General features: G+C 48.8%; 12 protein-coding genes across 12 annotated transcripts; 6 read left to right on the forward strand and 6 right to left on the reverse strand.

The window, feature by feature from the left end:
* Window positions 1-328: 328 nt before the first annotated feature.
* BP5553_03586 (uncharacterized protein) lies at window positions 329-1,842 on the forward strand (the record flags this gene model as incomplete). Its single annotated transcript, XM_032012209.1, has 3 exons — window positions 329-519; window positions 576-1,663; window positions 1,718-1,842. 3 exons carry the CDS (start codon window positions 329-331, stop codon window positions 1,840-1,842), a joined length of 1,404 nt encoding a protein of 467 aa, XP_031871902.1.
* A 64-nt stretch (window positions 1,843-1,906) lies between these two features.
* On the reverse strand, window positions 1,907-2,890 carry BP5553_03587 (uncharacterized protein; the record flags this gene model as incomplete). Its single annotated transcript, XM_032012210.1, has 3 exons — window positions 1,907-2,593; window positions 2,657-2,749; window positions 2,801-2,890. The coding sequence occupies 3 exons, from the start codon at window positions 2,888-2,890 to the stop codon at window positions 1,907-1,909; spliced, it is 870 nt and encodes a 289-aa protein (XP_031871903.1).
* A 465-nt stretch (window positions 2,891-3,355) lies between these two features.
* BP5553_03588 (uncharacterized protein) lies at window positions 3,356-4,485 on the forward strand (the record flags this gene model as incomplete). Its single annotated transcript, XM_032012211.1, has 2 exons — window positions 3,356-3,580; window positions 3,634-4,485. The coding sequence occupies 2 exons, from the start codon at window positions 3,356-3,358 to the stop codon at window positions 4,483-4,485; spliced, it is 1,077 nt and encodes a 358-aa protein (XP_031871904.1).
* A 1,225-nt stretch (window positions 4,486-5,710) lies between these two features.
* BP5553_03589 (uncharacterized protein) lies at window positions 5,711-6,761 on the reverse strand (the record flags this gene model as incomplete). Its single annotated transcript, XM_032012212.1, has 2 exons — window positions 5,711-6,179; window positions 6,226-6,761. 2 exons carry the CDS (start codon window positions 6,759-6,761, stop codon window positions 5,711-5,713), a joined length of 1,005 nt encoding a protein of 334 aa, XP_031871905.1.
* A 60-nt stretch (window positions 6,762-6,821) lies between these two features.
* Window positions 6,822-7,187, reverse strand: BP5553_03590 (uncharacterized protein; the record flags this gene model as incomplete). The annotated part of the gene is made up of 1 exon (XM_032012213.1): window positions 6,822-7,187. One exon carries the CDS (start codon window positions 7,185-7,187, stop codon window positions 6,822-6,824), a length of 366 nt encoding a protein of 121 aa, XP_031871906.1.
* A 1,455-nt stretch (window positions 7,188-8,642) lies between these two features.
* Window positions 8,643-12,800, forward strand: BP5553_03591 (putative xanthine dehydrogenase; the record flags this gene model as incomplete). The annotated part of the gene is made up of 2 exons (XM_032012214.1): window positions 8,643-11,023; window positions 11,075-12,800. The coding sequence occupies 2 exons, from the start codon at window positions 8,643-8,645 to the stop codon at window positions 12,798-12,800; spliced, it is 4,107 nt and encodes a 1,368-aa protein (XP_031871907.1).
* A 306-nt stretch (window positions 12,801-13,106) lies between these two features.
* Window positions 13,107-17,311, reverse strand: BP5553_03592 (ARM repeat-containing protein; the record flags this gene model as incomplete). Its single annotated transcript, XM_032012215.1, has 3 exons — window positions 13,107-13,186; window positions 13,468-17,188; window positions 17,252-17,311. The coding sequence occupies 3 exons, from the start codon at window positions 17,309-17,311 to the stop codon at window positions 13,107-13,109; spliced, it is 3,861 nt and encodes a 1,286-aa protein (XP_031871908.1).
* Window positions 17,312-17,887: 576 nt separating this feature from the next.
* Window positions 17,888-18,765, forward strand: BP5553_03593 (Uncharacterized protein; the record flags this gene model as incomplete). The annotated part of the gene is made up of 2 exons (XM_032012216.1): window positions 17,888-18,606; window positions 18,657-18,765. The coding sequence occupies 2 exons, from the start codon at window positions 17,888-17,890 to the stop codon at window positions 18,763-18,765; spliced, it is 828 nt and encodes a 275-aa protein (XP_031871909.1).
* A 195-nt stretch (window positions 18,766-18,960) lies between these two features.
* Window positions 18,961-19,571, reverse strand: BP5553_03594 (Uncharacterized protein; the record flags this gene model as incomplete). The annotated part of the gene is made up of 2 exons (XM_032012217.1): window positions 18,961-19,221; window positions 19,275-19,571. The coding sequence occupies 2 exons, from the start codon at window positions 19,569-19,571 to the stop codon at window positions 18,961-18,963; spliced, it is 558 nt and encodes a 185-aa protein (XP_031871910.1).
* Window positions 19,572-20,463: 892 nt separating this feature from the next.
* Window positions 20,464-22,035, forward strand: BP5553_03595 (uncharacterized protein; the record flags this gene model as incomplete). Its single annotated transcript, XM_032012218.1, has 5 exons — window positions 20,464-20,733; window positions 20,835-20,919; window positions 20,978-21,647; window positions 21,700-21,815; window positions 21,863-22,035. The coding sequence occupies 5 exons, from the start codon at window positions 20,464-20,466 to the stop codon at window positions 22,033-22,035; spliced, it is 1,314 nt and encodes a 437-aa protein (XP_031871911.1).
* Window positions 22,036-22,986: 951 nt separating this feature from the next.
* BP5553_03596 (putative 50S ribosomal protein L30) lies at window positions 22,987-23,247 on the reverse strand (the record flags this gene model as incomplete). The annotated part of the gene is made up of 1 exon (XM_032012219.1): window positions 22,987-23,247. The coding sequence occupies one exon, from the start codon at window positions 23,245-23,247 to the stop codon at window positions 22,987-22,989; it is 261 nt and encodes an 86-aa protein (XP_031871912.1).
* A 297-nt stretch (window positions 23,248-23,544) lies between these two features.
* On the forward strand, window positions 23,545-25,803 carry BP5553_03597 (Uncharacterized protein; the record flags this gene model as incomplete). The annotated part of the gene is made up of 1 exon (XM_032012220.1): window positions 23,545-25,803. The coding sequence occupies one exon, from the start codon at window positions 23,545-23,547 to the stop codon at window positions 25,801-25,803; it is 2,259 nt and encodes a 752-aa protein (XP_031871913.1).
* Between the last annotated feature and the right edge of the window lie 335 nt (window positions 25,804-26,138).

Here is a 26,138-nt window from a genome sequence, read left to right on the forward strand (position 1 = left end):
TGTTCTAACAAACTTTTTCTTCCGGTTGAGGATATCATTGTGGAGGATCTGAACGAAGTTTGCACCTCTGGCTGCTCCACGGCCCTTTATAGCATGTATATTTTAGCTGTTTCTAGGTGCGGGACCGATGATGTTGAAGTGCCAGTAGTTGGTTCGGAGCAAGCGGCGAGCATTGTTGTCAATCCGTTGAATATGGCCGGTGAACTTGTGTATCGATTTAATATGACATGTCTTCAAGATAAGTGTATTGTTTTGATTTCGGGATTCTGCGCTAATTACCATTTTACGAGCCCCGGACGATAAATTTTGCAAAGAGCAACTCTCAAATATGACCACCGATATGCAATGTCTTGACTGTAATTTGAAGAAAATCCAATTGCAATTGAATCACCCTTTCGAGCCAGGAGTGCAAGACCCAGTATCCTTTCAGTCACTGGTAACTTCATGCGGGAAGAGTTCATATCCAATTACCTATACCCCGACGGCCACCACAACAGCACCTATAACCACCACAGCATCGTGAGCATTCACTACTCCAATTTCCTACCGCGGAACATAACTGATCGGTTTCATAGGCCAGCTTGCACGAGTACCTACGCTGCAAAGGGGCCAGACACGCCAAATTCGGTCGCCTTAGCTCTCAAAGTTTCCACAGATCGGCTTTTAACGAATAACAATATCCCGTTGACTTGGAACACAACTTTTTCAACGGGCACGGTTTTATGTCTTGATAACGTCCCGGTATGTTTGACTCGAGCTGTTCAGCCATCGGACACTTGTTCTTCGCTTTTCGAAATGATAGGTTTCAGTTTGAATGAGATTATGCTCAGAAGCTGGAATCCAACTTTGGGACACGATTGTGGGAATCTTAAGAACATGGTTGGGAAGATGATATGTATATCTCCTCCAGGAACTACCACATCCTATACAGAAAAACAGCCTCCACCGACTTCAACAAGCAGTACTTCGAGCGATACCGCAATTTGGTCCTGGAGCACCGTTTCAGCCACTGCGTCCCCGACTCTCACAGCCAACCGGTCACTTCAATGGACATGGCCGCCGGACTTCCCTACCATCACAACAATCAATGGGACAATGCCAGCATCATCTAGCATATCGTTAGCCCTAGCGCGCATAACGTATTGCCCATTTCTAGCAGAAGGGAGCGAAGATTGGAGGGCTGGGCTTGCCGCCGATGAATACCGCCCAAGCCGACACGAACTGGACGAGTCATGCCAAACCCTTTGGGGTCCGTACTGCAATGCTAACTTATCAACTGCTGTTCTCCCGAGCCCTACCACCATACCGTCAAGTTGTTATCCATTAATCTCCACAGTCACAAGGGAATATGTTGAACCCCCAGCAGCAACCGCAAGCGGGACTCCAGACAACTGCAACCAATGGCATATTGCGGCCTCGGGCGATACTTGCGACGCAATTGACTCCAAATATTCAATCACTCTCGCGCAACTGAAGGCGTGGAATCCATCGATCAATAGCATATGCTCAAACATTATGGTGTCTTTCGCATATTGCGTGCGAGTATGGATTGAGCCGAGCTCGAGTTCTACCTCTGCGACAGCCAGCCCCACTCTCGCACCGCCAGCTCCAACCTCATCCGGCACATCAGCAGCTTGCTATAAGTGGCATGTTGACAAAACTAGTAGGTCATGTCCGTGATCCTCAATTTCTATCAAAACTCTAACCCTATGCGTAGGTGACACTTGTACATCCATTGCAGAGCTTTACGGGATCATTGTCAGTCGGTTCCGTCAATTAAATCGGTCTTTGAGCACCTTATGCGACAACCTAATAGTTGGAAATGCGTATTGTGTTAGATGAAGAATTGGTCATTAGAACATGTATTTACGGAGTATGTGTATAAATAACAGGAGGTATCTAGACATCAGTTTTCTGGTCTGATTCTGAAGCTTGGAGAGGTCCATGCATCATCTCCTAAAAAGTAATCCTGCTCACCTTCTTCCCCCTCGAGAAAGTTCTCGTTGAGGCCTTGTCCATCCATCCAATTATTGTTGGAAATATGAACCGCGCCAGCCTTGACTCGAAGTCTTTGAGGCATCATTTTGCCAAAGTCATCAATCGCAAGAAGCAGAACAGCGCCCGTCTCACAGGCTCGTTTGTCGGCGATGATCATCATGAAATGCTGCTTCCCCGCCATACGGCCGCTTTCAATATACTCCACAACATTCCCCCTCAACCCCCCACCACCCTCAAGCACATCTGGATAGCGGTTAAAAAGCTCCTGGACATACGACGGTGTGACACCGGTCGCAGTAGGCGCCACAATATTATCAGCGAGCCTCTCGTCGTTTTCGAAAGCCCAATTTCCCTTGATAAACTGCTCGTCGTCTTCACCAACATGTTGGCAGAGCTTTGCATATGCCGCATCGGCCTGACCCCTCTCTATATCCTTGTCTCCATACCAGGTGCGCACCCACATGACGGATGTGCTTTCGTTGCCGGTTTCTGCACGCTGTTGGGGAGTTTGCAGATTTTTAGGCACCCCTGTCGGAACCTCGGGAAGTTTAACCTCCCCCGAGGACCATACTGCCTCTTGCATGCGGTGGTATCTCTGATAGATGTTAGTTGAAATGTAACGGGGAAAAAGGGGGCCGCACTGTGAATGAGGACACACCAGTCTGCCTTGGCTGCCTAATTCTAACCAAGCCTTCACCAAGTCGGCCTTCTGCTCGGATTCACTTTTCGGGCTCGCAATATCCCAATTTTCCTAAAGATGCATCTCTATGAGTCCCGTCGCATTTCGATCCGGGCCACTTACCAAAACATAGTGATCAAAAGGCAATTCACCGAACTTCGGCACGTCTTCTTCACCATAAACAATCTTATCTTCCACAAATCGGAAGGACATAGTGCCACGTAAACTTACACCGGGTGGTGCTGCGTTGAAGGATAGATTATTGAAAGATGTTATTGACGAAAGTAATATGTTAGGAAGGTAGAATATGTACGACAGGCTAGCGAATCAGCGTTGATGCTCTATAACGTATCATGCGAGCTCTTGGCTATCCGGCGAGGAGGGGATGTAAGATTACAGATATGCAGTCATCAAATGTATGACAGTTGGGTAGTAAGGGGCGAAGAAATAAGATGCAGAATATTGATGTCGAAGACCCGCGGCTAAGATGAAGGTTAGATTGGTTTAGCTGCAAGAGAGAAGGTACCTACCTAGGTTCTTGGAAACGGTAAACCCATGCAATGGCAGACAGAATGATGCCCACTTCAACAACAACATATATATTAAAAGCTGGTTCTTCGATAAAAATAATGTTTGTGAGAACTACATCTCTAATCTTCTTAGTTTACCCCCAAAATAATGTATCAATCTATAATTATCCCTGGGTTGCTCCTTCTGGGCTCTCTGCTTCCCACGAGCTCGGCCATCTCTGTGGGAAGGCTACGTCGTGATGAGAGCCCTGCTCTGCCTCATGATCCGGACACCACCAAATATTGTACTTGGTGGTTTGACAATGATGGATCAATTGAGTGCTCTGCCATGCCAGCAAGTTGGGCCATTTCACTACCGGATTTTCTAAGATGGGTAAGTTGATTCTTTAACGGCCTTCAAAGTGTGTTACTAAAACTCGTTCCCAGAATCCTTCAATCACTCCTGAATGTTCAAACTTCAACACGGGCTCGTCGTACTGTGTAGAGGCATACGGCGAGCCCCCGCCAACGACAACCACTACCACCTCAGCTGCCACCACTACCACTCCAACTGGGAATGGCATCGTTACACCTACCCCAATTCAAGCTGGGATGGCATCCAATTGTGATGCTTTCCATTTTGTAGCGGCCGGCGAAGGATGCGCGGGTATAGCTTCCGCTGCAGGAATTTCATTATCCCAATTCTACAACTGGAACCCAGCTGCTGGAACGAGCTGCGCCGGATTGTGGTCTGAAACGTATTGCTGCATTTCAATCACCGGCATTGAACCTTCAACAACCACCACTACATCCACTACCACAGCGCCTGGAAACGGGATCGCCACTCCAACCCCTATTCAGAGTGGCATGGTCACCAACTGCAACAAATTTTATCTAGTACCGGCAGGTGAAGGATGCGCGACAATCGTATCAAAAAACGGCATCTCCCTCTCTCAGTTCACCACCTGGAATCCGGCAGCCGGGTCAACTTGCGCGGGGTTGTGGGCAGACACGTACTGCTGCGTGGGCATCATCGGCTTCACTCCTCCAACTACAACTTCAGCACCACCGACTACAACGGCTCCTGGAAACGGGATTGCAACACCAACACCCTACCAGACTGGAATGACGACTAGTTGCAAGACCTTCCACTTGGTGGTGAACGGGGATAACTGTGATAGCATTAGTAGGACGGCTGGAATTAGTCTAGCCCAATTCTATGCTTGGAATCCGGCGGCAGGGAAGGATACCTGTGCCGGATTGTGGTTGGACACTTATTGCTGTATTTCTGTTCTCTAAAGGTGGGCAAAGTATATTAAATCGAAGGAGGATCTATTAAACAAAAACCACATCCTATAAAAGTATAAAATCTATATATGCTTAAGAGTAACACTGCCTATATTAAATGATTACTCGGAGAGTGCGGCCCGTAGAAATCTCGTGTGTCTGTTCAGAACCTTCTCGACGTTATCCAGCACTGCCAGTTCGTATTTCAGAGCTTCGATGGTGGTGGCAGCTAATTGGTATAAGTCATCCCCACTCATATTGGCCATCCAGATATTACGTTGACTTGAAGTAGCGGTCCTTGAATGTCGCGCGACAATGAAGATTTTGGTAGTTGCAATTGCCTGTAACGTGTGAGCAAAGTACCTTCTAAGGTAGGAATATACTAACGAGCTATATTTGTTGTATTACGACCACCCTAGCGAAGTGGAAGTAAAGTTGGTGCTGAGGCGGAGATGGAGGTCACTCCGAGGATAAATGTAGGAGAAAAGCAAGGAAGTATTGCATCAGCTATTCACTGTTGTAGGTGTCGCTTAGCGAATAGGAGGGGGAATATCTCAAAAATATATTACTAGTACTAAGTATTAATTCTTGCTAAGCGAAATATCAGTCCTCTTTTTTTTTTAAGAGCAACAGAGAGAGTATAAGGCAGAGTAAAGAGAATAAAAGAAAGAAATCCTAAAGTAGTATAAAATAAGACTAAGATTAAGATTAAAGAAGGATAATAATGTAAAGAATAAAGAGAAGAGAAGAGGGGGTAAGAATATATTGACAAGCTACTAGTAACTATATTAATAAATAGCTTACAAGTAGCTCTCCTTTACTATCTCATTTCTTACCCCTCTCTTCTTTTGCTAATCTTGGCTTCCGCTCTTAGACAACCAAGCCGATCTAAATCTCGGTAGTAAGGGAGAGTGGGGGGCCGTTAGCAGAAGAGAAAAGGCGGGTTTCCTTTAAGCGAGATGACACAGGGAAGAGCGGGAGCCAGGCTTGAAGCAAACGACGAAAAAGGGGGGTTCGTAAACGAACTAACGCTTAGAGACCTTCAGTTGAAATCCTGACATGATAAGGGAACTCCTCGTTATGCTCATCCATCATTCTGCGGCACTGACCACAACGACCGCCTCGTCCTCTCACTACCCCCCCTCCACCTCTCGCGCTGCCTCTGCCCCTATTTCCCGCCGCCATTCGTTTGGTAACTTCCTGTCCCAACATCCATCCCTCTTCCTCTTCATTGCCCTCAATTCTCGTTCATTCTCGTTCCTCCATTTCTGCACTTCGTCTTCGGCCTCGTCTCCATCGAATAAATCCTTAGCACTAACCCCCACGGATTTCTGATATTGCCCCAACCCTCTTCCCCACCTTCCACAGCGCGTAAGAGGGAAATCGAATTCTTGTTTGGGACGACGTGTGAGGCGAGGTAATGTAGAGATGTGTTTCCGAAAACATCTTGCTTGCGGACATCTTGAGTTAGTTTCAAGACAACATAGTCTATAAGAGCGGTCTGTGAAGTGTGGTAATTCTCCTCTGCTTTTGTTGCTGGAGGGTGGAAGGGGCTTGAGATGTTCCTAGTCCAGGAGGGGTGATAGAACAAGACCGAGGATAAGCTAGTGACCGCGTGTCGTGCATAGACTTTGAGACCGCAAGTGAATGGACTCTGATATGGGCAGCAGAAAGGGGTAATCATGCTATTTGTAGCAAGGTATAGCCTAGTGCGGTTAGTGCTATGTAGGCTAGTGATATTAGAAGGTGCACATAATGTGTTGGAGGAGGGGGAGAGAGCCATGTGCAACAGCTAAGTGGAAAGTATGGATAGCGAGGATGGGCGTGGTAAGAGTTAGGCTCGGTGAAGCGTGGGAAAGGAAGGATGTGTAGGCGCGGAGGTTGAATGCTGGAGGCAAACCAGGAGCTGAAAGTCTTGAAGGTGGTTCCACGGGTTTAGGGGAGACTGGTGGAGTGTCGATGGTGAGGAAAGTACTCATAACAGGAGTCAAGCATGTGAGTGATGTGCTCAGTGGAGCTAAATTTAGATCAAAGCCGAGAGAAAGGAGGTGAGGTATCATGGGAACATTTGCTTCAACCGTAGTGTGTTGGGGGCTCGAGATTGCGAGACTGGAAATCGTCGGACTGTATGAATCAAGGACTCTTTTTGAAGTCCAGCTTGAAGCATCAGCCCCGGCTTTAAGCACTCTATCGAATATTTGGGTAGAGGGTTGCCTTGCCGCTGCGATTAGAGAGTGCATCTCCGCTCCTCCGGGGAAAGTGTCCAGCGCCGAAACCTCAGAAGACATCCAGAATGGTGTAGTGGCATGAGCTCTTTCTTCTATCTCTTCCGTGGTAATTGCTGCTGTTTACGATAATTTCATGCATCTCAAAAGCGGTTTCCTGTCCGCGACGTCGCCATCAATATCGACATAGTCTGGGATGCTGGGTCGAAAGCGGAGGAAAAAAGATTGATATGTTTCAAGAGACTTTATATCAATTCCGTTTGGATCTGCTCCAGACTCGAGTAATATGTCAACATTCCGAACCAACTGAGACCGAATCGCCTGCAGGAGAGGCGTGTTGATTGGCTGTTGGCCTAGTGTTTGAACTGCGCTATTGGGTCCGAAAGTATTTGATGTATTGTTACCACCGTCTTCTGAAGGATCGGTTGGTTCTTGGCGCGCGAGAACAGCTCGAAGGACGCGCGGGTCGGGATTTGCAGCAGCTCTCATAGAGGCAGAAACCCCGTTTGGTCCTCTAGAGTATGGATCCGGAAATGCCTCAAGGTTTCATCGGGAAGTTGGAATAAGTGGCTCATACTGTGGACAGGGAAAATGAAGAGTACAAATACATGTGTTATCTTCCTCGTAGTCATCAGATGTTTGGGTGAAGTTGAGATGAGGTCGCGAAACTCAGAGATGAGATGCCTTTGTCAAACGAGCCAACATCTTCCTCATCGATGCCATCTCCGTCTCTCTCCGCAAATTCTTGCCTTAGGAAAGTCTCAGCCGCGAGTATGCTTGCCTCGCTAGGCTCGTTGGTTGGCCTCTTGGGGGATGGAATCATGGCTGCAGAAGAGGCGCGGTTCGTCACAATGATGGAACGAGTGTAGGCGGGAGCAATGGGTAGGTACCTAGGTAGGTATTAAGTACGCGATGCTTTTGGTGCCCGAGCCAAGAATATTCGTGGCGACTGTTCTGGGAACCCAAGACACCGAAGCCTCTGGGACGGAAGGCTTTGGAACGGGTGAGGCTGGGATTTTCTGCGTGTTTGTTAGCCTTGCATGTCTCGAGGCAGTGATAGGTATTTGTATTTCTTGAACTATTGGGACTGGTATGAGAGCTGGCAGTACCTTGAAGGCAGGTACATAGAGTAAGGGCGGGTACTAGGTATGGACGACGGAAATCCGGTAAACCAACACCAATATAATAAACAGCATGCAAATTGACCGCGTGATGACTCGGATGATGATTGTGACCCGAGTGTTGGTCGCAAGCCCTTGAGGTTATTTTCATTATATGCCCTGCAGTTGTTGTAATACCACAAGGTACATGTAGCTTACTCTGCCTACTCCGTATGGTATGCCATAATCACAAACAAACAGTAAACCCACCATACAGTAGGCCCTTATTAGGTACCCAAGTACCCAAGTACATGCTCGACTTGCTGAGTCAGCCACCGCGTCGGAATCGGCCGTCTTCCTAGCGCGCATTTCTCCCCGCGCCGAGCTCCTTTTCACATATCACAAGATTATTCTGTGCTGCTTCGGCCATTCACAAGCTCCCTCTTATCAAGCTGTTATGTGATTGGGTTAAACTGTCAAATTCCCGTTTACCGCCCTTGCTTTTGGCAGGTCGTGATCTTCCCCCCGCCACAAGCGCCGCACTTGTCGACAAGGGCCGACTTAAGACGCCGCTGGCCGCGATATCGTTCATGTCTTCAGGAAAGAGACATTATCTCGTTATCTCTTGAATTCTATTTTCGTTTTTCTTTTAGTCCCTTCTTCTCAAGTCCTCTCTTCCCAAGTCCCCATCTCCATGACATCCGAACAGGTACCTAGATAGAGTCACTCTTGTTTGACGGTGAACAACAAATCGAGCATTTGCCTCCCTTCAACAGCTGACTGTTAGCTGTTGATGTGGGCAATCCATTGTTACGGAATTCTATAATTCCAGTCAATTTTTATCATGGCGCCCATCGCAGTCTCTCCTGAACCAGCAGTTTCGATTTCCGCCACCCAGTCCCTCGCTTCCGTTACTACCGCATACGACGATACCCTCCGTTTCTACCTCAATGGCACACGAGTCGTCCTCGACGACATCGATCCCGAAGTTACCCTTCTCGAATACCTTCGTGGAATAGGGCTGACGGGCACAAAGCTGGGCTGTGCTGAGGGCGGTTGTGGAGCATGCACGGTCGTTGTATCCCAATACAACCCTACCACAAAGAAGATATATCATGCTAGCGTCAATGCTTGCCTAGCACCGCTGGTCAGTGTAGATGGGAAACATGTCATCACAATTGAGGGCATTGGCAATGTTAAGAGGCCTCATCCGACACAAGAGCGAATTGCCAAAGGCAACGGCAGCCAGTGTGGCTTTTGCACACCAGGCATAGTGATGAGTTTGTACGCTCTGCTTAGAAACGATACCAACCCATCAGAGCACGATATAGAGGAAGCCTTTGATGGAAATCTCTGCAGATGTACTGGCTATCGCCCGATTCTTGATGCCGCTCAGACATTCAGTGCTCAAAAGTCCTGTGGAAAAGCCGCGGCCGGTGGATGTTGTATGGTAAATGGTGGGAGCAAGTCTGGGGGGTGTTGCAAGGACGCCGGCTTTAAAGATGATCAGCCTATCAAGCGATTTACGCCACCAGGATTCATTGAATACAATCCAGATACGGAGTTAATATTTCCTCCTCCACTGAGGAAGCATGAATTCCGGCCTCTAGCGCTGGGAAACAAAAGGAAGAAATGGTATCGGCCAGTCACTCTACAACAGCTATTGGAGATTAAGAGTGTTTACCCGTCTGCCAAAATTATTGGCGGGAGTACGGAGACTCAGATCGAGATTAAGTTCAAAGCTATGCAGTACACAGTTTCGGTGTTCGTTGGTGACATTCCAGAACTACGCCAGTTCTCCTTCAAGAAAGATCACTTAGAAATTGGGGGGAACGTCACCCTGACCGACTTGGAATCCATCGCTCTCCAAGCAATCGAACACTATGGGCCGGTCAGAGGTCAGGTATTTGCTGCGGTTCATAAACAGCTCAAATATTTCGCAGGTCGTCAGATAAGAAATGTTGGCACACCCGCTGGAAACCTGGCGACTGCGTCCCCCATCTCCGATCTTAACCCAGTATTCGTTGCTTCGGACGCTATATTAGTGGCTAAGTCATTGGATAAGGAGATTGAAATCCCCATGTCCGAGTTTTTCAAAGGCTATCGACTGACTGCTCTCCCACCCGATGGCATTATTGCTCGTATTCGGATCCCCGTGACTAGTAGCAAGGGAGAGTTCTTCCAGGCCTACAAGCAGTCGAAACGGAAAGACGATGACATTGCTATTGTCAACGCTGCGCTCCGAGTCTCTTTGAATGCTTCATGTGTGGTTAGCAGTGCTGACCTCATCTACGGCGGGATGGCGCCGACGACGATAGCTGCTAAGAAAGCTGGAGCATACCTCATAGGCAAAAAGTTTACAGATCCATCAACCCTTGAGGGCACCATGAATGCTTTAGAAGCAGATTTCGATCTTAGATTTGGTGTGCCAGGTGGTATGGCCACTTATAGAAAATCACTAGCATTGGGATTTTTCTATCGCTTTTACCACGAGGTCCTCTCCAAGCTGGAAGTCAACGAGGCAGATGTGGATGAAGAAGTTATTGATGAGATCGAAAGAATGATTTCCACTGGGAAAGAAGACCATGACTCTACCATTGCCTACCAACAAAATATTCTAGGAAAGGCTAATCCGCATGTTGCGGCGCTTAAACAGACATGTGGAGAGGCTCAATATACCGACGATATACCGGTTCAGAAGAACGAGCTGTACGGTTGTCTTGTACTCTCAACCAAAGCTCACGCCAAGATTACTTCTGTCGACTACTCACCCGCCATGGATCTACCTGGCGTAGTTCAGTGGCTTGATCACACGGATATGCCCTCGCCCGAGGCAAACCGGTGGGGAGCTCCTGTCTGCGATGAGGTTTTTTTTGCCGTCAACGAAGTATTCACTGCTGGGCAGCCTATTGGTATTATACTAGCAGATAGTGCTACACATGCTACTGCGGGAGCAAGGGCTGTCAAGGTGGATTATGAGGAACTACCGACCATTTTCACGATAGAGGAGGCCATTGAGCAGGAGAGTTTCTTTGAACATCATCGGTATATAAACAATGGCGATACGGAAACAGCATTTAACAATGCCGATCATGTATTCACAGGTGTTACGAGAATAGGCGGCCAAGAGCACTTTTATCTTGAGACACAAGCCTGTGTTGCAATTCCAAAGCCGGAAGATGGTGAAATGGAAATTTTTGCCAGCACACAGAACCCAACCGAGACGTAAGTGACATCTGGCACTCTAGGCGTGTGCATTTTGCTAATATTAAGAAGTCAAACATATGTTGCTCAGGTCTGCGACGTCGCTGCAAATAAGGTGGTCTCTCGAGTCAAGCGTCTCGGGGGCGGCTTTGGTGGCAAAGAGACGCGGTCAATCCAGCTCACTGGAATAGTGGCACTAAGTGCAAAAAAGACTGGCCGTCCTGTTCGATGCATGCTAAATCGCGATGAAGATATGATCACATCTGGCCAGCGACATCCTTTTCTTGCCCGCTGGAAAGTTGGTGTGAATAAAGATGGAAAAATCCAATCACTCGATGCGGATGTGTTCTGTAATGCAGGTTGGACACAGGACCTGAGTGCTGCTGTCTGCGATAGAGCCCTGTCCCACATTGATGGCTGTTATAAAATTCCAAACATACATGTTCGAGGACGATTATGCAGAACAAACACAATGTCTAACACAGCTTTCCGGGGGTTTGGAGGACCCCAGGGTCTTTTTATCGCCGAATCTTACATGGAAGAGATATCAGATCGGCTCGGCATTCCCGTGGAAAGACTGCGGGAGATCAACTTCTACAAGCCAAATGAGGAGACACATTTCAACCAGAGCTTAAAGGACTGGCATGTCCCGATTATGTATAAGCAGGTACACGAAGAAACTTCATATACTAAGCGGCGCGACGCAGTTACAAAGTTCAACGACTCCCACAAATGGAAGAAACGGGGTCTTTCAATAATTCCAACCAAATTTGGCATATCATTCACAGCTCTCTTCCTAAATCAAGCTGGTGCTCTGGTACATATCTACCACGACGGAACGGTTCTTGTTGCCCACGGTGGCACGGAGATGGGACAAGGCCTCCACACAAAGATGACAATGATAGCCGCTGAAGCTCTAGGAGTGCCTCTTGAAGATGTTCACATCTCCGAGACATCTACCAACACCGTTGCGAACACATCATCAACAGCTGCATCGGCTTCTTCTGACTTAAACGGATATGCAATCTTCAACGCATGTGCTCAGATCAACGAACGACTGGCACCATACCGCGAGAGGCTGGGAAAAGATGCCGCTATGAAGAAACTTGCAAGTGCTGCATATTTCGACCGGATAAATCTCTCAGCAAACGGCTTCTACAAAACCCCCGATATTGGTTACGTATGGGGTCCGAACACCGGACAAATGTTCTTCTACTTTACTCAAGGCGTCGCAGCTGCCGAGGTCGAAGTAGATACACTAACAGGTGACTGGACGTGCTTGCGAGCCGATATCAAGATGGATATCGGCCGTTCGATCAACCCCTCCATAGATTATGGTCAGATCGAGGGTGCTTTTGTGCAAGGCATGGGCCTGTTCACAATGGAAGAGAGCTTATGGTTCCGCGGCGGCCCGATGAAAGGTCAGCTCGCGACCCGCGGCCCTGGGGCATACAAAATCCCCGGCTTCCGCGACATTCCACAGGAATTCAACGTCTCCATGCTGAAGGACGTGCAGTGGGAGAATCTGCAGACGATCCAAAGAAGTAGGGGTGTTGGAGAGCCACCTCTCTTCATGGGCAGTGTGGTGTTCTTCGCCATCCGTGACGCGTTGAAGGCGGCGAGGAAACAGTATGGGGTCCAGGCTGAGCTGGGGAAGGATGCAAATGATGATGGGCTGTTGAGGTTGGAGAGTCCGGCTACCCCTGAGAGGATTAGGACTTCATGCGTGGATCCTATTATTAGGAGGGCTTTTGTTAAGCCGAAGGATGGGGAGAAGAGCTTCTTTATTTCTATTTGAGGGAGCGGGTAAATTGGCGAAGTTGTCATGGGATTTTCAGAATAAGTTTAATCTCATTTCATCGTGGAGGGATGGGCGTTTTTGGTATAAGATATACATATCGTTGCTAGTCAAAGAAAATATTCCCAGTACCCGCCCTGCGCCCATAAGATGCCAATTAATAGTACCAAGGCAGCAAGTGAACCACTGGGAAATTTCTCGATGGAAGTCTTTATACCCGATATCTGGGGATTAATAAGTCTCGAGTAGATGTAGAAGCGTGGAGTAAAATTAACTACGTTAAATGAGGTTAGTATTAGGGTTCTCTTAGTTGATTAAGTTAAATGGATATGTAAACCCACGACCAGCATACGGACTCTTCGCCATCCTTTTGAAGTCTAAGGGCGCTGCTTAATAAGATATAACCATACGACTCTGTCTAGTCTACTAGTGTACTTAGGTTGGTATATAATATAAGCTGCATACTAAGAGGATAAAACTCCACCAATGTTGAAGGATACCTATTTTGCCGGAACACCCCCCGGGTTTCAAGGACGAAAACACCGAGAAAATAGTGAGACGTTGTAAAAATTCTTTAGATGGAGTGCTGCTTGTCTTGCCTATAACGAGGACTCCTTGCAGCCTTAAAATGCATTCATTGACAATCCGCTAATAACTCTTCACCTACCACGCCCGCTCTTACCCCTAGGAGATTTCATAACTCTACCACCGCCTCTTTGTCCGGAACTCCCATGTCTTTTATCCTCTCCCAGTCCTCTTCTTCCATTGGAAATGCCACCCCTGCCACTACCACCACGGAACCCACCGCGGCCTCTCCCGCCTCCTCTGCTTCCACCTCTGCTGCCACCTCTAGAATCCCCGCCAGTCTTCTTCTTGATAGCTTGGATGTCTTCACCATCAACATCCATCTCGTCATCATCATCATTAGTTCGCTTATTAGAAAACTTTAGCCGTCCTCCCCGTCCTCTTTGTACCGCGTCTCGGCCTTTGATAGCCTTCACGTATGCACCAACACCGCCCTCGTCATCATCAGCCTTCCCTTCTGCGGGTGTATCGAGAACCATCGCGTCGTCGTCGCTGTCCTGACCAAGCAAGAGCTTCCCGTCCAAGTCCATCTTAGCTTTCGTACGCATAGGGGCGCGCTGCTTGAGAGGTCTAGTTGACGAGATGTTCGCCAGCGCTTTGCGATCCAGGAGATCCAAAGGCTCGTCTTCATCTTCAACGATAAATGTGTTGCCGCCTTTCTTAGCAGGCTTTCTGCTCTTGCCGAATACCTCATCATCCGAGACATCAGAGCCGTCCGACTCGTCGCTGCCGTAGACAGCCTCATCGTATTCGCTCTCGAAGTGACCTTTTCTTCGTCCGCTTGTGGCTGCGCCCTCCTCATCGCTACCTTCGCCGCCTGCTGCCCCTTTAGTGGCCTCCTTTTGCCGTTTGGCCCTGTCTCTAGTCTTGCGGATATTGGCGATTAATTTCCGGTCGTCTTCTGGGCAGTACTTATCCACGACCTCGACACCAAATCTTCTGATCATGCGTTCGATGATGTGCTTGACCTTTGCTTTGAAATGTGCCTTGTGCTCATGACTCCAGACCATCAAGTTTGGTATCAGGGTTTGCAGTCGTGGAACCATTAGGTCTTTGGGCAAGCTGATTATGCAAACTTTGACGAAGCCTAGAACGCTGCGTACGATTTCGCGATTCTTGTGCGTGAGGAATAGATCCATGGTTTCGACTAGCTCGTTGAGAGTTTCTACTTTCATCGACTCGCGGAAATGGTAGAGGATTCGAGTCAATGCTGTGATTGACGCAGATACCATATGCGATGCGCTACCTGCTAAGCCTGCGCTGATCATGGTGAAATATTCCTCGAGGTTCGCTGTGACGGCTGGGGCGTCACTTGGCATATGAGGGACCTTGCTGTTGTCTATCACTGCTCCGGACGCTGAAGCCATCTTCTCCCCCATGAGAATCAGGAGATCAAACGCGGCAGTGCGTGCTCGCTCATTGACTTCCTTGCAGGAGATGACAACTTCCGAGAGAATTGAAGGTATGAAGTGGAGTGAGTCGTTAGGAAGGAATGGGATGAGCGTTGATATGGCTGTTAACCGGTCCCTCCGAGCTGGAGCGGATGCTTTCTCAGCGCTATTCAGCAGTAGCTGTTGTAGTTCGGTACTGCGCTCTTGCAACGCTTGCTGACCCGCGGGAGATTCGGCCAGGCGTGGAATGAGCTTATATGCTTTCTTCTGCAGCTGAGGATCACTGTCCATGACGATGATGAGTGATGCAATATTGAAGAGGGTGCTGAAACTGTCTCGAGGCAGGTAGATAGCAATGGTGATTACCAGGTCCATGAGGGTATGGCTCATAGGTGGCATCTTGTCTGCTGCGCTTTGCTCCTTTTTCTTTTGCTTTTCAGCTTGGGTTTGCTCCACGGTCTCCTTAAGTGATGATTCTAGCATGGATGTGACTCTCTCAAAGGTCTCCATCACCTCTTTTAATGGTGCGATGCTCAGGTATGCATTTATGCATTGCAGGATGTAACCTCGGTATTGAGGTAATGTTTGGCTGTATACGTTGAAAAGCACGGCCAGCATGTTACTCGCGAAGCCCGAAAGATAATCGATATTCTTCTGGGCAGTAGCCTTAGATACTCGGCTTTGTAGAACAAGATCCTCATCGCTCTCAATTGCCACTATGGCTTTATTCGAGTCTATTAGAGTTTGAAGCGCCCTGCAGACATCTGGACGCAGCTCGACTTGCTTGTACAATAGATTTGACAACAGCTCAGCGAACGATTGATCGAAGGACTCGGTAATATCAAGGGGCAGATCGCAGTATCCAGGTAATAAGGCCCATATCTGTTGAACAAGAGTCTCGAAAATCTTAATCTCCACTGACTTCTCGGCCTCACCATTGTCGATGACCCGTTGGAACATCGCCTCGCTCAGGGGTACGAATTCGGTCTTGAAGTGTTGCAAATTAGTATTGCTGACATAGTCGCGCAATATGGGTAGCATCCACGCTCGACCAGGCTGCCCCTGCTTTGGCTTTGACAGATTCAATGGCAGAATGTCCAAAACTCTTTCCGGGCCCATAGCTCGGATTGCTTTGCCAATAACCTCGTCGGCCTCTTTCTTTCCGGTAAAGGAGCCATTGGCACGAAGCTCGCCCACTGTTCGGACAACATCTGACATGATCGGATCGGCTCGCCAACGCAGACCATCAAACATTGCGCTCATGACGGTAAATGTCTCCATCCAAGCGGCCTGGTATTTCACGCTAAGGAGATCTACTGCTGCTTTGGCAAGTTTCTCTAGGACCTTCTCATCATAAATAGAAGGCTCTAAAAGGACAGTATCTGGGATGCAGTTTGCCATGAACGAGATTAAACATTCCGCCGCAGAGACTCTAATATTATGAGATGAGGATGCTAGGAATGAGCTGATCAGGTTGAATAACTCCGGGAGTTTTTGGAAGGTTTCGTCTGGGGTAATTTGCGCCGAAACATCATATCCTCGCGAGAGAACCGCAATCCAGGGCGGCAAAAGCTGGGAGTCGTTCTGTGATGGGCGGAGTTCCGAGATTACCTCGAGTAGTCTCGGGAGCTTTGATGAAGATGTTTCCTCGGCCATGCCTTCAAATATAATCTCAAAGACCTCGAAAGCGGCCATGGTCATATACTCGTTGCTGGACTTGGAGATATTTAGAAGAACCTCGCATAATGCTTCAATCTTCTTGCTGGGCCAACCACCCGATGCCACAGCTACCGTCTTAACCAATTGCAAGGCGTGTATTAAGGCAGGTTCATGCTCTGCAGATGCGCCCTTCTTTTGTTTGCCAGCCTGGGTCGCCTGTGCCGCGAGATCACTTAAGCTCTTTAATGCGGTCTCCGCACACATGTCGGCCGCAGGATGGTCGAGGGATGGACTCGGTGGGGGGTTCTTCAAAACTCTGGTGATTGCTTCTTGAGCCCGTTTTCTGATCTTCGGCCGATGATCAACCGCCAGGTTTAAGAGCCCTGCTATCGCCCGTCGTGGACCGATTTGTGTATGTGACAGTTCCCATGCTGCTGAATCTTGGGCGACCAATAATGACTCGAGACATCCTATAGATGGCCTAAGGAGTGGCGCATCCGCCTCGGGATATGTTAAAGCTGGAGCGAGGTTGGTGAGGATCTGCGAGAATTTGGATCGGAGCAGAGGCTGCGGGGCATAGGGTGTAATAACATCGAGAAGATAAACTACCGAAGTAGCCAAATCTTTGTTCACGCTTGTCGCCGAGACTGATTGCCGCAGAAGCGCCAGGAGAGCTGCAAAATATCCCGTTGGGGACGCTTCCGTCTTCTGGTCGCGAAGGGTATCTTCAACGGCGGACAGCACTACATGAGTCTGGGAGCAACTCGGTCAGTTCTTTGGCTATTTTAAAATTATAACTAGCGGAAATTCCCGTACCTGCTGCTGATTCTGTAGCTTTGGCGATCGGATCTTGTCGAGCTTTTCTTCGAGAGACATGGTGAAGGAAGATATGGGCTCTTGCGCCATGCTATTCATTGTGGTGGTATACCAGAATCGGTGCACAAAAAAAGTTCAAAAGTTTCTTGCGATAAACGATAGACGATTACGGAGTAGTGGCGGTGCAGTGCGGGTCGCATCGGCGGCCAATGAGCGCGGGCTTCTCGAATAGCAGCTCAGGGGGCGTTGGCTCGGGGATCCTGATTGAGTCTTCAGTTCTCTCTCTCTCCACAACATTCTCCAGACCAGACCGGACCAGTACGCCGCACTAATACCTGGCATCTGGCCTCATCAAACTCCTTTCTCTTCACCTCTTCATTTTATTCCAGACCTTCTATCCTCCTCTCTTGTGCGACCTTCCGCTGTTTTCCCCCTCAAACCAGTCTCTCCTTGACATTTGTCTCCTATTCGCTCCTCTAGGCTATTATTTGCCTTACCTGCCTTAACGACGCGCCCGCGCATCGCATCGCATCATAATTCCGCGTTAGTTGCCGCCTACGCCATCAAAACCATCAACCAACAACGCATCTCTTCGAATCTATCCTCCTGAGTCCATCTAGATTCATAGTCATCGCCATGCGTCTTTCTACTGCTTCTATTCTGGCGCTGCCTCTCCTGGCCGCTGCCGCGCAACAGGAAACCCCTCTGGACCAGGCCAAAGCTCAGGCCCAATACTGGTTCGACAAGATCTCCTCCTATATCCCCAACCCAAACAAAGCCCATGCGCCGGATCTGGGAGCTACTAAGGCGCCCGGCAAACCTCTTCACGTCTTGACCCTTGACAGCTGGGTGCAAACCATCCGAGGAAGCGTCAACCCAGCCAGCACTACACCAGAGGAGTGGTGGATTATGGTGACGGGAGGAAACAAGACATGTTTCGGCCACTGCCTCGCCGCAGAGACTGCGTGGAATCAGACTGCCGCGCTGTGGTCTACGGATCCAACTTCTCCTAACACGGGATACTTGAACTGCGATGACCAACCAGTTCTCTGTAACTCATGGGGCGCAGGGCCTCCAGCCTTATGGATTATGGAGGTCTCCGCGCCACCAGCGAACGTTGATATTCGTGTCAAGGGATTGAATGCTACAGAGACCACGGTCAAGACCTTCACTGATCTCCGTTCCTCCAAGGAGTGGAAGACAAAGCCTAAGTATATCAGCGCCTTCCATCCATTCGATGGCCCTCTCGCGGTGTACGGGCTTGCCGTTCCTCTTGGCTATGTGTTGTGGGTTTTCGCTACCGTCCCTAGCTGGGCGTTCATGATTGGCATTTCGTTCATCAGCAGAACCATTATGTACGTCACCACCTATCCCTATTACATATGATGTACTAATTGTGCCTTAGGAGCAAGAGGACTCTTCCCCCTCAAAGACCTGCTGGAGCCGCACCAGGTGGGGCCGCAGCTCCTCCCGCTCGCGTAGGTGCACCACGGGGCGATGGAATATCGTACTGAATTTGGGGAAATAACTAATTCTTGTATAGTAAATGTTGTCACATGAATGGGTACGGGAAAATGGTTAAAGGAGGATATCTGATAGTAATGTTGGGCTCAACGAACTTATTATTATAGTATTCATATGTAATTCCACTGGGTATCAAAACGCCTGTTTAGTCGCAAACTTCCGGCGTGATTTCCAAGCCACTGATTTCATGTCTTCGTGCAAGCGCTCTCCAATCTATTTAGACCTTCCAAGATCTGCCCTGGGAGTTTCTCATTCGCCAGTCTACCATACCGTAGGTCACTTAGCCCTCCAGCAGTGCCTTGCATGTCTTGTAGGAGAGTATCCGCCTCCTCCTCAAGCCTCAGGATCTCATCCTCAACATCATCAGCAGCGCTCTCCAGGTCAGGTAGTATCGATGTCAAAGTATGCGGCCTAGAGGTCGGTAAACTCGATACCGGGCCAAACAGCTGGGGAACGATCAGCAACAGCCGTGGTAGTTACGCTCATATCCTGTACTTACGGCATTCTCAATATCGGCTTCATCATCCTGCTCCTCATTTTCCGCCCGTCTCCGCGCCCTTACAACTGCCCGTCGCTGCGCATTCCCTCGTTTAACTTCTGTAGCTATGTTGCGCGCAACTGCATCAGTAAGCCGGGCACGTTGCCGTTGTAGATCCCGATATAGTGCTTTAATCTGAGGTGAAGCTTGCTGTGAGCGTGGGAATAGCTCGGTAAAGGCTTTGAGGGAGATGAGAGAGGGCAGGGGAGCGGGAGGCAGGAGGAAGCTGGAGAGGATGGTTGCCTCGGTCGGTGCCATAGTGAGAACGACTGTGTGGCAACAGCAACAGCAACAGCAACGTTATTTTTGTGGATTTATCCAGTATGGCTGGCTCAGCTCAGCTCAGCTAGCTAGTTAAGGGCTTGTCCGACTCTGGTAATGAGCGAATTGGTTGATGCATATATCTAATAAGCAGAAACCTGTCTGCAATCATCTGCAATGCAGTGGCGGAAACAACACAACACTGACTGACACAAAGGTGCTCCAATAGCTGGTGTTGGCGGGGGAGACGCGTTGAAAGAACGCGCTTCGAAAAAACGGCTCGTCTCGTCCTCGCTTCGAGATCCCAGCTGGCTCCTCCCCGTCTTCTCCTGGACAAGACAAAACACCAAATCCGCAACTTCCGCATCGCCGTACCAGACACGTGAACAACGCCAGCAAAGCAACATCCAGGAGAATAATAGTAGTATTAGCTCCGACTTGCTTTAATAACAGCGCGGAGATGGCGCCTTCAAAGACTGCAGGACCTGCTTCCCCTTTCTCCAAGGATGAGAGGGTTCTCTGCTTTCATCACGATATGCTGTATGAGGCGAAAGTGCTGGACTGCAGGCTTGTGGGGGGCAATAACTGGCAATACCGGATTCACTATAAAGGATGGAAGAATACTGTAAGTGCCCTGTTTCTTGGACTTTCGTTGAGAGTTTATCTGTTGTGGTTTTTGTGGCGGCTGTAAGTCTCTCCGCCTCTACATCACCTCACACCTCCTTCCGAAGCTGGGAAGGACGTGAGCGTGGAGTTGCCTCACTTTATAAGTTTAAACCCGACAATCTCCCTTCCCTGTCTAGCCAAGCGCCGATGTACTGTCTCTTTCTCTCTGTCAGGCACAAGAGGGAAAACCACATATCTCCATCACCCTTATCCCTCTGTTAAAATGTTGAACCTTCCTGACCGTACCAAACAGTGGGATGACTGGGTTCCTGGAGACCGAGTCAGAAAGTTCACCGATGAGAACAAAGAGCTTGCAGCACAGCTGCATAACCAGATGAAGGCCCTGCAACGAGCGCCAAAATCGGTGTCGAAGAAACGAGCAAATGGCTCGGACTTCAGTTCTGCTCGAGGCAGCGAGGAGCGTCATACCTCTGTCGCCGCGCAAGGCGGACGTGGTGGAGCTAGGAGAAATAGGGACTATGATTTAGAGCATGTAAGTATTGTCTGTTTTCTATTGATGTTTTTGCTTCGTGGTGTTTAAGCGATCCGTTTTCCTATTGTCGTGGTTCGTGGGGTGCGTTTGCCTATTGTTAGGTTTTCGGGCGTGGTCCATCAATGGCTCTTGCTATTGTCATTCAGTTGGTCATTGTCCCAAAGTTGGGATGCGCTTTTCGTGGCAGTACTTAAAGGGGGTGGTCACTTCGCAGCAGCTTCGTGAGTTTTCTCTTCTGAACCAGCGACGTTTGACCAATATCCCGAAATGCCACGATCAGCCAGAAGAACCAGCGCCCCCAAGGTCAAGAGAGCAGGCTCTCCCAACGGCTGCGTCCGAGCCACTAATGGCAAAGGACGGTATGCCTGGGAGGACTGTCTCGCGCCTGACGAGATGCTTTTGTTACCACCTCCCGGCCACCATTACCTTGCCCGGGAGAGTCGGTACAAGCGCCGGATGCTCCTGGACGCCCCCTCCGCCCCACGCTGGGATAAACCTTCTTTGGTTCACCCAAAACTCGCCGAACTTAGGCGGAGGGGGAAGGTAAACAGGTACAATCGATTGTACTATACGGGCATCCCAGCCAATGTGTCTCTGCCACTTGCTGGCATCATTACCACCAGCAATCTGACGGAGCAACAGGAGGAGAACTTCCACGCAAGACCGTCGATTAAGCTCGTCATCCCGGACCATATCAAAGCGATCCTAGTTGACGATTGGGAGAACGTCACAAAAAACCAGCAGGTTGTGCCTCTTCCAAGTGCTCACCCGGTCAACTCAATCCTGGACGACTATCTGGAGTACGAGATGCCTAAGAGGCAGGCAGGCAGTGCCCAAGCAGACATCTTGGAGGAAGTCATTGCCGGTTTGAAGGACTATTTTGACAAGTGCCTTGGACGTATTCTTCTTTACAGGTAAGCTAGCACTAACTCCTCAAATTGACCACAGCTCACACATTTGAATTAGATTTGAGCGTCAGCAATATAGCGAGATCCGCGAATCTTGGATGTCCAACAAAGGTGACCTAGCAGGGAAGGGTGCCGGAGATACATATGGGGCTGAACACTTGTGCCGCCTCCTTGGTAAGCTTCCTTCCCAACCATCAAATCATAAAGCTAACATCTCAAAGTCTCCCTCCCAGAGTTGATCGCCCAGACAAACATGGATATGCAATCTGTCAACCGACTTCGTGAAGAGCTCACCAAGATGACCAACTGGCTTGGCAAGCATGCGGAGACATACTTCGCCAAAGAATACGAAATTCCAAGTCAGGACTACGTCGAGAAAGCACGTGGTGCTTAGACAGAAATAACTCATCTCGAAGCTTGGGCCATGGTGTTGATGGTCTTCTTCATTGCGATACCTGCTTGCCTGGTGGACCATGGTGTTGATGATACCCCTACTTCTTACGCCTACTCTCGCTATAGACCATGGTGTTGATGGTCTTTCTATCCCTCATCCGACTCTCGCGATGGATCATGGTGTTGATGGTCCTTATTCCTCTTGCATACTCTCGCGTTGGATCATGGTGTTGATGGTCTGGCGCCGACATTTAGTCTTCTCGGAGTCCGGCTCAAGGTGTTGGTTGTCTGCTTGTTTTCAAGAGCTATTTTTCCTTTTTCCAAGTCTGAGGCATGGTGATGGTGGTCTGACTGAGACCTGGGAAACTACGGATTAGCATAGCTTCAGTCAGCTTGATATTATAGTCATTGATTGTGGAAACTACGAGCTTGCTATCTAGTTTTCAAAATCATAATACACGTCGTTTGTTTTCGTCCAACAGGTCAATTAGTAACTAAGCTCAAGATAAGTATTTCCAAGTGGCTCTGACCGTGCCCGTGTTCATTCCTACAAATATACCTATCATCGTGTAGCCTGTATCAACTGCGCCGATAAATGGGTCCTGATGGCGAAGAACGGCATATTCGGATTCGCTTCTCACTCCTTATCCCAAAATAGTGGTTTTGATGTGGATTTGGTCATGTTACATAGTGTACAGTTACTCCCCATCAAAGGTCTCCATACATCCGGACCCATCATGGTATGCTACATTTGCCATAGAAGGAACCAAACTCCCGCATGATATACCCTCCGCAAGCCCGCAATCGAGGGCTTTCCTAAATAGCTAGGAACTTCGCATCCAAACGGTACTCGCCGAGCTTCCTAGCCTTCAAGAACCGCAATCCAAGAGCCATTGACACTTTATTACTGCCTGTTCATTCCAATTCTTCCATTCTCCCAACGTATTCACAATCACCGGGGTGCTGCTTTCTCCAAATAAAATCCAGGTTCTGGTGTCCGTTCCGCCTTCACCTCTGCCTTGGTCAACGGCTTCTCCACCTCCTCAACTGACACCAATTCCTTAACTCGCATAATCTGGCCTGCGACTTCCGGTGTGACGGGATAGAAGACGGTGGTCATTCGATGTCGGAGACCAAGTGCTTTCAATACACCTTGTGTTCGTTTGGTCAGGCCGATGCCTGAGCGTAGGAGGGTGATGCGGAAATATGACATTTTGACTACGAAGTAGGTAGATTAGCAATAGGGACATTTGATTGATTCCATAATGCAATAGTAATTAATTACCTTTGTGTGTGAGGATTTCTTGGTGCCCTGGGGTTGGGAAGCTGATCTCGGTCGGTCACAATGTCAAGGTTCGCAAGAAAATGTTCCCAGTCGGCCCTGAGACAGGGCGCGCTAAAACCCCAGGATCCAGGACGCGACGCCTCACATTCCTAGACTCGAGTGAACGTTCAAATATGGCTTGAGAACGGGCAACCACGAATTTTGCATCTTGCCAATGCTATAACAATGGAGAGCTCTACGATAAAGCTCTCGGAGCTGCTCCGGCATCCCGACGACCTGGACAAAATTCCGGCCCTGAAGCTCGAATACTTACGGAAGAAGGGGGCAGTCGATTCGCAGCTCCGCGGCGGGCTCAAGGAGCAATTGGAAATTACGCAGTCTGGGATGAATGGGCTTACGGATGGGCAACGGACGGTACAGCTTATCAAGGAGGAGATGATGAAGATTGACAAGTTATGCGCCGAGTCGCAAAATATGATCCGGGACTTCCCCAATATCAACCTGGTTTCGCAGACTCATCGGAATTTCAGCGCCGTGCAGACAATGCGGACTAATTTGAATAGCTTCAATGACCGGCTGACTCAGGTGGAGATGATGCTGAGGGAGGACGACCAGGATCCAGAGAATATGCCGAATTTGCTGGCTGTCCACTATGAATTGACGCAACTTCGGAACATAAGGGATGATTCTATGGAACAGATATTGAGAGCCGACGATACGAGTCTGCAGAGCACCTTGGAAGATTATTTTGCGAGGTTGGATGAGACGATTGATTGGTTTGATGAGCATATTGGGACTATCGCCTTGAATCTGATCAGTGTGCTCATTAACGGGAACAACGGCTTGGTGGTTCGACTGGCAGTGATTATTGAAGCGGAAGAGAAGAGTGATAAAAGAGTCAAGGCGCTACAAGACGCATTGAAGGATCACAAGGAAATGGCAGCAAGATTCCAAAGCATTACGGATGGCGCGAAGACTGTTAGAGGCTATAAGGAGAAGTTCCTACAGGCCATACAGGTACATGCCGATGAGCAGATGACAGAAACCAAGCAAGCATTCCTGGAGGACCCATCGCTCTTAGAGAAGAGTCTGAGATGGTTCTTCAACGATCTCAACGCCGTTAAGCAAGGAATGGTGCCTCTTATGCCGAAGAAGTGGAAGATATTCCAAACATACGGCAAGACCTATCACGCACTTATGCATGACACTCTGGTTGGCATGATTGACGATCCCGATACTAGTTCTGCCAATATGCTTTCCATACTCAACTGGCCTGAAAAGTACTATAAAAAGATGGCAAAGCTAGGATTCTCCCAAGACGAGTTGACGCCACATGTCATTGACGCCCGAGAGGGTGAGCTGGTCCGCGAGTTCCGCCAACTCATTATTCGATATCTTGATCAATGGCTAGACAGGATATTCAAAACAGAGAAGAAGGATTTTGCTGAGCGGAATGTGGACGGCTCCAATTTGGATGTTGATGAATATGGCTACTTCCGGACGAAGAATCTGGTCGATATGTGGCGGATGTTGAGAGAACAAATTGATGCCGCCGGAAACTCTCAAAGGGCGGATGTCGCGGAAGGCGTTATTGACGCTATGATTCTACGATTGAAAAGCCGGCAACAGGGTTGGCAGAAGATGCTCGATGAAGAGGCTGCGAGATATTATGGCAGTACGCCTGAGCTCGAAGGTTTCCAGGCTCTTCAAGATTGGCTTGTTGCCACAGCGAACGACCAGATCGCCTGCATCGATGATAACGAGGAAGATGGCCGCTTCGCATATCTCTCAGGCTTCCGCCAGAAATTCGAGCCGTTGGTATCGCCTCAATATCTTGAGCGCGTGGATGTCGAGATCTCTACCCTTCGTGACGGCTATGTTGACCTCAGTACCCACTGCATTGCCAAATTTGCGCAGCTTATCTTTGCCGTGGATTTCCGAACTGTTATTCCTGACTTCTTCACTGCGAAATGGTATTCTGCAACTGCTATGAAGCAAATGGTTGTCACATTTGAGGAATACGTCGGCGATTACAAGGCAGTTCTACACCACTCCTTGCTCGACATCTTTATCGAGGAATTAGCAGATGAGCTGCTAATACGGTATCTTTCAAGCGTCAGGAACAAAGGAGCGAAGTTCAAACGCCAAGATCCTTTCAAAGACAAACTATTCAACGACGTCTCCGTAGCATTTGAATTCTTCAATAATAACCCCAATCTAAGTCCCGATGTTGGCGATACAATTAAGCAAAAGTGGAGAGTCACAGAACCATTTTTGCAGCTCGTTGAAGCAGACAAAAACATTATACCTGAGGTCTTTGCGGGCTTCAAGTTGGATTATTGGGATTTGCAGCTTAGTTGGGTGGAGGCTGTGTTAAGGACGAGGGATGATTTCGATCGGAGTATGCTTAATGCGGTTAAGACACGAGCAGCGCAGATTGATGTCGTTAGAGGAGTAGAAACAATCATGAGCAAGGTTAAATAGGGGAATGGAAGCTTTTTGGGTTTGCGTTGCTCTGGGAGTGCGGCGTTCATAGGGGGCATTTGGGAGCGGGAGGATGGGATGATCACTTCGATTTCAGTTAAATGCCGTTATATAGAGATATCCGACTATCCTAAATAAAATGATTGAAAACATGATACTATTTCCTTGATTGATAACATCAACCTTTTGTTGTATTTGCCTACGAAGTACACAATACATTGTGCAACCATTGCATTGAGTTTCCTTAACACGGCGAGCCAACCCCCGAGGCTCGGAAGGCCCGTCGCGTCACCACCACCACACTTTACGCGACTTCAACACAAGCTTCAAACTTA

The sequence above is a fragment of the Venustampulla echinocandica genome, assembly GCF_003357145.1.
Source record: "Venustampulla echinocandica strain BP 5553 chromosome Unknown scaffold_1, whole genome shotgun sequence".
Lineage (NCBI taxonomy): Eukaryota > Fungi > Ascomycota > Leotiomycetes > Helotiales > Pleuroascaceae > Venustampulla > Venustampulla echinocandica.